The sequence below is a fragment of the Enhydra lutris genome, unplaced genomic scaffold, assembly GCF_002288905.1.
Source record: "Enhydra lutris kenyoni isolate GAN:26980312 unplaced genomic scaffold, ASM228890v2 scaffoldscaffold59, whole genome shotgun sequence".
In the NCBI taxonomy this organism is placed as follows: Eukaryota; Metazoa; Chordata; class Mammalia; order Carnivora; family Mustelidae; genus Enhydra; species Enhydra lutris.
Window position 1 is genome coordinate 10,359,424 of NW_019154143.1, and position 10,914 is coordinate 10,370,337.

The following is a 10,914-nucleotide window of genomic DNA, read 5'->3' on the forward strand; positions in this document are numbered from 1 at the left end:
TGGCTCAGCTCATGATTCAGGGTCCTGGGATGGAGCCCTGCGAACGAGCGGCTCCTTGCTCAGCGGGGTGTCTGCTTAATGATTCTCTTTCTCTCTGCCCCTCCCCCATCTTATCTCTCAAATAAGTAAATAAGCCTTAAAAAAAAAAAAAAAGAACAGGCAAATTTTATCCATAAAAACTTGAAATCCTTTGAATATCTTTGGAGAATTTGTTTATTATATACAAATACAAACCCTCACCTTAGAAAAAAGCTCTTACCCCTTTTTTGGCTTAAAGGGGAAGAGGAGAGTGTTTAAAAGCCTTTTTAGAGAATATTCGAATCCAAATTATTCTTCTGAATGCCTGCATCCCAAGAGGTGCTCCATCACCTGCAATGTGGGGGTGCCTTACTAGGTTGTACACTTTGATGAAATATTTATAACAACCAAGTCACCTAGATATATTTTGTGGACTTTATTTTTAAGAAACATTTACATAAACAAGAAATATGGAAAGCCTCAAGGATCAGAGTGAGCAGGCCAGCATTTACAAAGTGATTTTTAAGGAATGTCCGTATTTTATTTTCGAGAACGCTTATATTCTAAGAGCAGTACGATTAGCCTATTACGTAGGGTCTTAATCTTGTTTGTATAGTGTTGTTGAAATATTTTCTTCAGTTTTTGTCTTAACAAATCCAAAGACGGAAGATGATGACAATCGGGAATATTCAACATGATGTGAAAGAACTCACTCCACATGTCCAGATGAGGCAGCCTGGAGACACAATGCATAAAATACCAGGTGAACTGTAGTGTCCAACACGCCGGGGAACCTCACTCCTGCCTCCCGCTTCCACGCGCTTGGCCAGCTGAACAGAACTTCACCTACACACAACCCGATGCATCAAGCACCGGGATGTTGACTCTATTACAAGTAAGAGGAACTAAAGATCCAACTAAATGTCTTAGACACACTTTACTCCAAAACAGTACTTAAGCAGTCTTAGTGTAGTGATAGGTCTACAGTGGAAGAACTTTCTCTTTTATTTATTTACATTTATTACATTTATTATTACATTTATTTACATTTATTATTACATTTATTTATTTATGGGATCATACCGTCAGCATCTGAGAAGCTGGCTGAATGGTTCTGACAAGCCCAACGGCGTATGTGTTGGGACCAGGGAGACAGGCTGGACTAGGGCTCAGGACAGAGCTCAGGGTCAGAGTTCCAGCTCCTGGGAGCATGAGAATGAACTGCAAAACCCCCATGGCATAGAGATAAGGCACCGGGGACAGAGCAGAACACAACTAAATTCAGCCCATTACTCTCAGGCCTGCTGAGGGCACTGGTGGTCAGAGGCAGAAGCCTTCAGAACAACTCTCTGGTCCTTTGATTAGGAGCAAGAGAAGGAATAAAGTATTTGCTAAATTTGATGACTCATGAGGCAGAATAAATCATAGCTGTTCTAAGTTTTCCTTCAGGGCCTGAATCTAATCTTATTTTTATACTGAAGCTACATTTTGTAAAATTACTGCCAACAGCTTTTTTTTTTTTGGGTTGTGGTGGGTGGGTGTGTACATGAGGGGTCGGGGGAGTCCCAGCTTAAATTTCCTCAAGATATAAACATGTAAAACTCCTTCAGGCTTTTTGGATACTAAAGGTGAGTGTATGCTTCTACATATGTTAAAAAAAGTTAACAAAAGTATAAGTGATACCATGAACATGCATGTAGCAAACACACACCACCAATAGCTCATTCACGTGACATAGAGTTAAGAGCCATCTGCGTTGATAGGAAGAGTTCTAGGCTAGTCGTTAATTTTCACTACCATCTTATAGATGAGAAAACAGTCTTACAAAAACTAGAGTCACATAGGGATGGGCCTTAAAATCTTGCCCTGGGACAGCGAGCTGCCCTGTCACGTTACTTTACAATCAACAAGGCACATTCTTTCTCATACATGATTTCCTTTGCTTCTTAGAAGACATTTCTTAGGACAGTATGTGCAGCACGATTCCCATTTATAAAGGCAAGAAAACAAGTAAAAATCGATGGTTCAGTGAGAACAGGTGATTTCTCTGAAGGGTAAGGAGAAACTGTTGCCTGTGTCCGGAGGCCCGCCCCTCCGCCCACTTCTGCTGGGTCTGGGTGGGTGGCGGCTGCCCCCACTCCTGGAAAGCTGCAGTTGCCTAGCTGTGTGACTCGCTGGCTGTGTGACTCGCTGGCTGTGTGACTTGCTGGCTGTGCTATGTCTACCCCAAGACAGGGGGGTTTCCAGGCCATGACCGAGACCCCATTCAGACAGGGGGGTTTCCAGGCCGTGACCGAGACCCCGTTTTCTACCAGACGGAACCCAGCATTCTACTGTGTATGTCCTCCCACTGCTGCTCCAACACCAATTCTCACCTCCTAAAAAGACCTTCCGGCTTCCAGATGCCTCCTTCATTTCTCACTTTCATGTAAGTGCCGAAAAGCATGCAGTACACTGTTGCAGCAACCCCGAAGTAATCAATCTATAAAGAAAATCTAGGTATCCGTGACTAGAACAGTAACTTAGGCATTAGCATGGGAGGAGGTCTCTACTTTGGCAGCTGGTTAAATCATCACAGGATTTTACTTTTAAGTCATTTTTGGGAAGCCATTTGTTCAGGGCCCCACTGGTACACCCAGCTGAATGTCTGTCTGGGTTTTGCTGGAGGCAGCCCCTTTAAAGTGGTTCTTCCGGACCTACCATGTCCTTCTCAAGTCCTCCGTTTTGCTGTCCAGGGGCAAACACAGCACTCCAACCCCTCTTGCACATGGACAGCTTAGAAGTCCTATCCCTCCCTCCCCTGGACTCTGGTGGTTGGCCTCCACCTGCATCCAGAAGCCTCTAGCTGTGGGGTGTGTCCATCACTGAAAACAACACTTGAGCATGGTCTTAAGTCCAAGGACAGAAGATGATGAGACAGGGTCAAACTAATGAGATCCCCAAGTTCCTTTTAAAAATATAGCCAGCAAAACAAACAGTTTTCAAAGCTCTCCCGAGCCCCATACCTGGTAGCTCCACGGCTTGTTGCTGAGCATCTCGATGCACTGAAAACCAGAGGTCTCACACTTGGCTGTAAACGTAGTTCCTTTTGGAAAAAGTTTCATGTCTATACTCTGACCCAGGTCAATCAGCGCCAAGCCAGCAGATACATCATCGTCATCACCGTCCTGTTCCAAAAATCTGTATTGACATAAACAAGGGCCAGGCAGCATGAGCACAAATAAGGAAAGGCTGCGAGGGACACAGTAAGAACTGCGTACAAAGTGCAACACTTGCCTGTTTCCCAGTATGAAATTGTCGGGCTTAATGTCTCCGTGAATAATTTCACAGTCGTGCACTTGCTGAATCATGCAGAGCATTCTGATCGCGAAGGACAGGACCAGAGCTTGCGGCATCACTTTTTCTGGGGTATTTTTATAGAGGTTAATAGCATTCTAGAAAGAACACAGAGGGGAATCCTGAACTGGTCGCCCAGGACGGAGGAGCTCTAGAGTCAAGAGCTTTGCTCTCACCCCTCACCCACTACTCCAATAGAAGCTCCAACTACGGAAGGTACGTCCAGGCACCAGCCAACGATGGCCTTCAAGCTCCTGTTCACATCATCATGATGAATACACTTACTAGCAACGTGCCGTAGCTGTAGAGATCGCCTACTAATACACTGCCGTTCTGGAAGAAGTGGGCGGAATAGAATTTGATGAACATGTGTCGCATGCTTGGCTTCAGTCTCTCCATCAGCTGGGTCCCGATGTAGAACTCCCAGGGGTTGGCGGGCTTCTGGACCTGCAAATCAGGTGTGTGACATTCACATCCAGCCTCACGTTCTGGAAAACGATAGCAACTTCCACCCCAATAAACAATGTGGGGTAGAAAGTGATGACAAGCTAGGGACTGTTGCTCAAGTATGCGACTTGCTGTGAGATCATTTCTGTGGCAAGGCCCTTCTAAATCCTTGCCATATGGCTTTTGTTTCTTAATTGTGGACTATAGACCTCAGTGAAATCACCATTGTCTTGAAAAAGAAAAAAGAGGCTGACGAACTCGAGTTCTAAAATTCATTTCTATACTATACAATGAAGCCCTCAGATTATTTACCTTTAAAACGAATTTCTGTTTATTTTTGGTATCATTCACCTCTCCATGGGTAACTTCATAGACCTGGGCAAAGGCCCCTTCTCCAAGAAGGTGATCGACATAGACCAGCAAGGAACCTGGAAGACAAATGAGTCAAAATGAAAAAAAAAAGTGCTGAAAACATTATTTCTGGTAAATTTTGTCTTCGTAGAATTTTCTTGGTGTTCACTTGCTTTAATAAATACAAATGGATATAGCTCCCTCCGGAGATATTTTTCTTCTTAAATGAGTTAAACACCTGCTAAAAACAGCTCCCCTTGGTAAATGATGGGCCAGGGGAACAGAAGCAGCACTGCTGGGTGTCAGGCCTGCCACTGAATGGCAGGAACGGGGCAGACGTCCTCTCTTCACCAACAGTCTCATACCAAAGGCATAATGCCTGCGCTGTCTACTTGCCAAGACTGTTGTGATGTTCGAAAGCACACACAAAGATCCTCTGTAAAGTGCTGCACCAAGCTCTACCGTATGCCTTTGGAAACCTCAAGTATTTTACACCTGGATAAAAAGGGCAAAGTATAATTGCACCAATATTTTTAGTAGAATAATTACAATTTTCTATTCATGTAAAAATTTTATTTTAAAAGAGTTTTCAATTGGGGTGCCTGGGTGGCTCAGTCATTAAGTGGCTGCCTTGGACTGAGGTCATATTCCCAGGGTCCTGGGTTCGAGCCCCACATCGGGCTTCCTGCTTGGCAGGAAGCCTGGTTCTCCCTCTCCCACTCTCCCTGCTTGTGTTCCCTCTTTCGTGGTGTCTCTCTCTGTCAAATAAATAATAATAATAAAAAAGAATAGTTTTCAATCTACTGAAGAGTTACAAAGACAGTAGAGTTTCTGTTTGCTCTGCACCCAGTTTTCTTTACTGTTAGCATTTAATAACCATGGTGCCTTTGTCGCAAAGATAGAACACACAATGGTAGGTTCCTAAACCCACCCTTTATCAGGATTTCACTAGTTTTTCCTTAATGTTTCAGGACAAATCCATCAAGTCTCCTTGGTCTCCTCCACTAAACTGTAACAGTTTCAAACTTTTCTTTAGGTGACCATGAGAGTTCCAAGGAGTATTAGATCAGTTGTAGAATATCCTTCAAACTCAACTTGTCCTGCTATTTTTAATAACAGTGGTGTGCTTGGTTTGGGGAGAAAGACCACTAATATCAAGTTGTAACAGATTTTAAGTAATTAAAAAAAAATCCACATGTTCAAAATCAAGTTTAAAAAAAGTAGACTTCTGGTTTCTAGTTTGGCACGTTAAGGAGATTGGAAGTCATCTCTCCACCCCCACAGTAAAAAAGACAAAACAAAACAAACTAAAAATCAACAAGTCTTCAAAGATCCACTAAAGAACTGAAGTCAAAGGGCAAACTGTGGCCTCTGAAACTGGGGAGACAGACCTGTGGATACAGAGAATCACAGCTTGCCAGGTAGAAGCCCAGGAGCAGAAGCCACCACTGGAGCCAGTACCAGGGGGATTATGACACAACTAACACCTCAGATCTCATTTAAGGACAAGTCTGAAGGGAAACCCAAAGCTAACAGGGGAGACAGAAATAAGGGCATGAATGGAAGATTTAGCCTCTACATTGAAAAGAAATAATAAACAAAGCCTAATCTCAAGCCAGATAAATCTTACAGTAGAGGCCTATTTTATCTTAGCTCCTTTTACCCAGTGGATCAGGTCTGGCTTCTAACAAAAATGACAAAGCATACTAAAAGACAAAAAACACAGCTTGAAGACATAGAGCAAGTATCAGAGCAGACACAGATATAGCAAAGGTTTTGGAATTATAAGACCAGGAATTTTTTTTTAAATTATGATTAATATGCTAAGGGTTGTAATAAGAAAAGGATAAAATGCAAGAACAGATGGGAAGTGTAGGCAGACAAATAGAAACTCTGAGAAGGAATCAAAAGGAAGTGCTAGGAAAAACTCCACTATGACAGAAACGAAGATATTCTTTGGTGACCTCTGCAAGAGGCTGTATATGGCTGGGAAAAGAATTGTCAGCTTGTAGAATGTCAACAGAAACTTCCAAAACTGATCTGCAAAGAGGAAAAAAAAATTTAAAAGAAAAGAATGTTCAAGAGTTGGGGGACAATTACAATAGGTGTGACATATATGTAAGGGGAATATTAGAAGGCAGAAGAAAACGAGAAAGGAATAGAAAAAATATTTAGAGTAATAATAGTTGGGAAATTTCCAAAATTAATGACAGACACTAAATCAAGGATCTAAGAACCTCAGAAAACACAAGGCAGGAAAAATAGCCAAAAATCTACACCCAGGCAAGTTGTATTCAAACTGCAGAAAATCAGACAAGAAAAAAATATCGAAAGGTGCCAGAATAAAACCACTTACCTATAGAGAAGCAAGAAGAATGACATTGACTTCTCTGGAAACCACACAAAGAAGAAGAGAATGGAGTAATTGTTAAAAGGAAAAACCACCATGCAAAAATTCTGTATCCAGTGAAATTATCCCTTCAAAAGTGAAGAAATAAAGACTTGCTTACACAAAGATTAAGGGAATCTGTCATCAGTAACCCTGACTTGCAAGAAATGTTAAAAGAAGTTCTTCAGAGAGATGGACGAGGAGATAGACAAGAAACTCAGATCAGAAGAGTGCAGGAAAAAGTAATAAATTAATATAAAATCTTCTCTTTTCTTATTCTTTTCTTATTCTTAATTGATCTAACAGATAACTGTTCTAAACAATAATTGCTACAATTTAAGTACAGCTTAGGATAAGTGAAATGAGTGACAGGATGGTTATAAAGGATAGGAGGGAAGAATGGCTAATATTCTCTTATAAGGTACCTGGCATCCCCTGTAAAGTGTTACAGTGTTTTTTGAAGGTGGACCTGGATTCATTCTAAATGTATACTGTGAACTCGGGCAACTACGAAAAACAGTAGAAAATGAGGTATAACTGAAATGCTAACAGGGAAAATGAAATAATAGACACACTCAATTAACACCAGAGAAGACAGAGTCAACCTGGATGGGCCTGGAGGAGATCATGCTGAGTGAAATTAGCCAAGCAGAGAGAGTCAGTTATCATATGGTTTTGCTTATTTGTGGAGCATAAGGAATAACACGGAGGACATGGGGAGATGGAGAGGAGAGGGAGTTGGGGGAAATCGGAGGGGGAGAGGAATAATGAGAGACTGTGGTACTCTGAGAAACAAACTGAGGGTTTTGGAGGGGAGGGGGTGGGAGGTTGGGTGAGCCTGATGGGTGAGCCTGATGCCCTGATGGAGGGCATCTCTCTTTTGTCAAATAAATTTTAAAAAATTCTTAAAAAAAAAAAAAAAAGGAAGAAAGAGGAGAAGAAAATAAAGGAAACAAAGAACAAGGGCAATGAATAGAAAATAGTAACAAATATAGTAGACACTAATCCAGCTCTATTGGTAATCTTTCCAAATATCAGTAGACTAAATATACCAATGAAAACAGAAACTATCATGGTAGATAAAAATACAAGACCCAGCTATATGTTGTCTATGAGAAAAACACCTTAAATATAAAGACATACATAGATGAAAAGTAAAGGGAGGAAGTAAAATGGAGGAAGATATGACATGTTAAGATTAATAAACAGAAAGCTGGAATAGCTATACTAATTTCAGACAGAGCAGACATCAGAGCAAGGAAAATTATCAGGCATAAAAAGGGGCATTAGATAATGACAAAGGATCAATTTTCCAAAAAGGCATAACAATCCTTAATGTATATTACCTCACAACAGAGCATCAAAGTACTGAGGCAAAAACTGATAGAACTGCAAGGAGAACAGATGAATGCACCATTCTAGTTGGAGACTGCTACACCCTTTTATCAGTAATTGACAGACCCAACAGGCAAAAAATCAGTAAGGGCTTGACTGACTTGAACAGCAGCACTAATCAACTGGATCTAATTAACATTTATAATTCATTTAATTCATTTAACAACAGCAGACTATACATTCTTTTGAAGCTCACTTGGGGAGTGTTCCATAACACTCAACAAGCCAGACCATTCTGGGCCATAAAACACACATTTACTGAATTAAAAAAACAAAACAAAAACAAAGAAATCATGAAAAGTATGTACTCCAACCATAGTGGAATTAAACTAGTAATCAATAACAGAAAAGATAGCTGGAAAACCCCCAAACACTTGGAGATTAAATAACACATGTTAAAATAACACATAAATCAAAGAAGAAATCTTAGGAGAAATTTTAAAATATTTTGAACAAGAAGAAAATGAAAACACAATTTATTAAAATTGTGGGGTACCTCAAAAGCAGTGCTTAGGGGGAAATTTATAGGATTAAATGCATATGTTAGAAAGAAGATCTAAAATCGATAATTTTAGTTTCCACCTTAGGAAACTAGAAAAAGAACAAATTAAATCCAAAGTAAGCAGAAGAAAAAAATAATCAGAGCAGGCAAAACAAAACAAAACAAAAAAAGAAAAAAAGAAAAAATTGCCCAATTAAGACCAAAAATACTAGAGCACATATCAGTGAAATTGAAAACAGAACATCAACAGAGAATATCAATGAAACAAAAAGTTCATTCTTTGAAAAAGATCAATAAAACCCCGAAGTCCCTACCAGGCAACCTAAGAAAAAAAGGGAAAGGACATAAAATACTAATATCAGAAATGAAAGAGAGGACATTACTATAGATCCCATGAATTAAAAATATAATAAGGGAATACTATGAACAACTCTGTGCCCACAAATTTGATTACCTACATGAAACAGACCAATTCCTTGAAAGACATCCTCTACCAAAATTCACATAGGAATATGAGACAAGAAATCAAATCATTTCTGTTTCCTAAACAGAAAGCACCACAACCAGATGGGTCCACTGGTGAATTCTACCAAATATTCAAGGAAGAAATTATACCAATTCTCCACAATCTCTTTCAGAGGATAGAAGCAGAATGAATACTTCCCAACCCCTTCTATGAGGCCAGCATTACCCTAATACCAAAAACCAGACGGATAATACTACAAGAAAACTACAGAGCAGTATCTCTTATTAACATAGATCTAAAAATCCTCAACAAAATATTAGCAAATAAAATCCAAAACAAAAATTATTTACCATGACCAACTGGGATTTAATCCAGGTATGCAAGCCTGGTTCAACATTCAAAAATCAATGAATCTGTCACATGAACAGACTAAAAAGAAAAATCATATGATCTTATCCTATAAAACAGAAAAAATGTTTGATAAAATCCAACACCCATTCATGATAACTTTCTGCAAACTAGGAATAGAGGAAAACTTTCTCAACTTGATAAAGAATATCTACAAAAAACTTATAGCTAACATTATACTTAATGGGGGGCCGGGGAAACAGTCCTTGTACACAGAAGACAGCATGGTCTAGCCAGAAAATGCCAAAGAATCAACAACAAAACCCTCCTAAATTAATACATGATTATAGCAAGGTTGCAGGATACAAGGTCAATATATAAGTCAAATGCTTTCCCATGTACCAGAAATTAGTAAGTGCAATTTGAAATTTAAAAAACACAATACCACTTATGTTAGCATCCTCCAAAATGAAATAACTTGGGTATAAATCTAATAAAATACACATAAGAACTATAAAAGGAAAACTATAAAACTTTGATTTTAAAAAATCCAAGAAGATCTAAATACAGATATTCCATGTATATGGAGAGGAAGGCACAATATTGTCAAGATGTCATGTTTTCCCAACTTGGTCTATAGATTCAATGGAATTCTAAACAAAATCCCTGCAAGTTATCTTGTGGTTATTGACAAACTGATTTTAAAGGTAATGTGGAAAGGTAAAAGGCACACGTTGGAAGACTGACACCCAATATCAAGACTTACTATCAAAGCTACTGTAAACAGTACAGTGTGATATAGGTAAATAGATCAATGGGACAGAAAAGCCCAGAAACAGAGCCAAGCAAATACAGTCAACTGATCATTGACAAAGGAGCAAAGACAATTCAGTTACGAAAGGATAGCCTTTTCAATAAATGCTGATGGAACAGGTGGACATCAACATGCAAAAATGGATCTAGACACAGAACTTACACCTTTCAGGAAAGGTTAACTTGAAATGGATCATGAATGTAAAACATGAAACTATAAAATCTCTAAAAGGTAACAGAATAGCTAGGGGACATTAGGTTTGCAGATGATGTCTTACACACAACACCAAAACATGGTCCATGGAAGAAATAAATTGCTCAAAATTTAAAAACTTCTGTTCTGCAAAAGACACAGTTAATTGAATGAAAAGACAAGCCAAAGACTGAGTTACTATCTTTTCAAAACATTTACCGGATAAAAGTTATCCAAAATACACAACAAACTCTTGAAATTCAATTAGGAAAACAGGGGGAAAAAATTCAGAATTAAGAAATCAATCAACCTGATTTTTAAAAAATGGGCAAGAGATCTGAATATATATTTCACCAAAAAAGATACACAGATGGCAAATAAAGATGAAAAAAATGTACATCATTATATGTAATTAGGGAATTGCAAATGAAAAACAATAATGAAATACCATTACACATCTATTACAGCGGCCAAAACCCAAATTGCTGACAACACCAGATGATGGTGAGGATATGGAGTAACAGAGCTCGCCTTCATTGCTGGTGGAAATACAAAATGGTATGAACCCCACCTGGAGGCAGTTTGGTGGTTTCTTACAGAAGTAAACATATGCTCCCCTGTTTCAGCAATCACAATATCCTTGATATTTATCCAAA

General features: G+C 39.2%; 1 protein-coding gene across 4 annotated transcripts in view; it reads right to left on the bottom strand.

Annotated features, from left to right (window-relative positions):
* Positions 1-439: 439 nt before the first annotated feature.
* The window catches only part of LOC111158495 (BUB1 mitotic checkpoint serine/threonine kinase), a 44,024-nt gene continuing 33,549 nt past the window's right edge, over positions 440-10,914 (bottom strand). For 3 of the 4 annotated variants that reach the window (XM_022520552.1, XM_022520553.1, XM_022520554.1), the window contains 6 exons: positions 4,114-4,229; positions 3,640-3,801; positions 3,295-3,452; positions 3,024-3,198; positions 2,394-2,500; positions 440-754 (listed from right to left, as the gene is read on the bottom strand). In XM_022520552.1, the coding sequence (XP_022376260.1) occupies positions 559-754; positions 2,394-2,500; positions 3,024-3,198; positions 3,295-3,452; positions 3,640-3,801; positions 4,114-4,229 (914 nt within the window). In that variant the 3' untranslated portion in view covers positions 440-558. The remainder of the gene's footprint in view (positions 755-2,393; positions 2,501-3,023; positions 3,199-3,294; positions 3,453-3,639; positions 3,802-4,113; positions 4,230-10,914) is intronic. The other variant, XM_022520555.1, reaches the window with a different exon arrangement.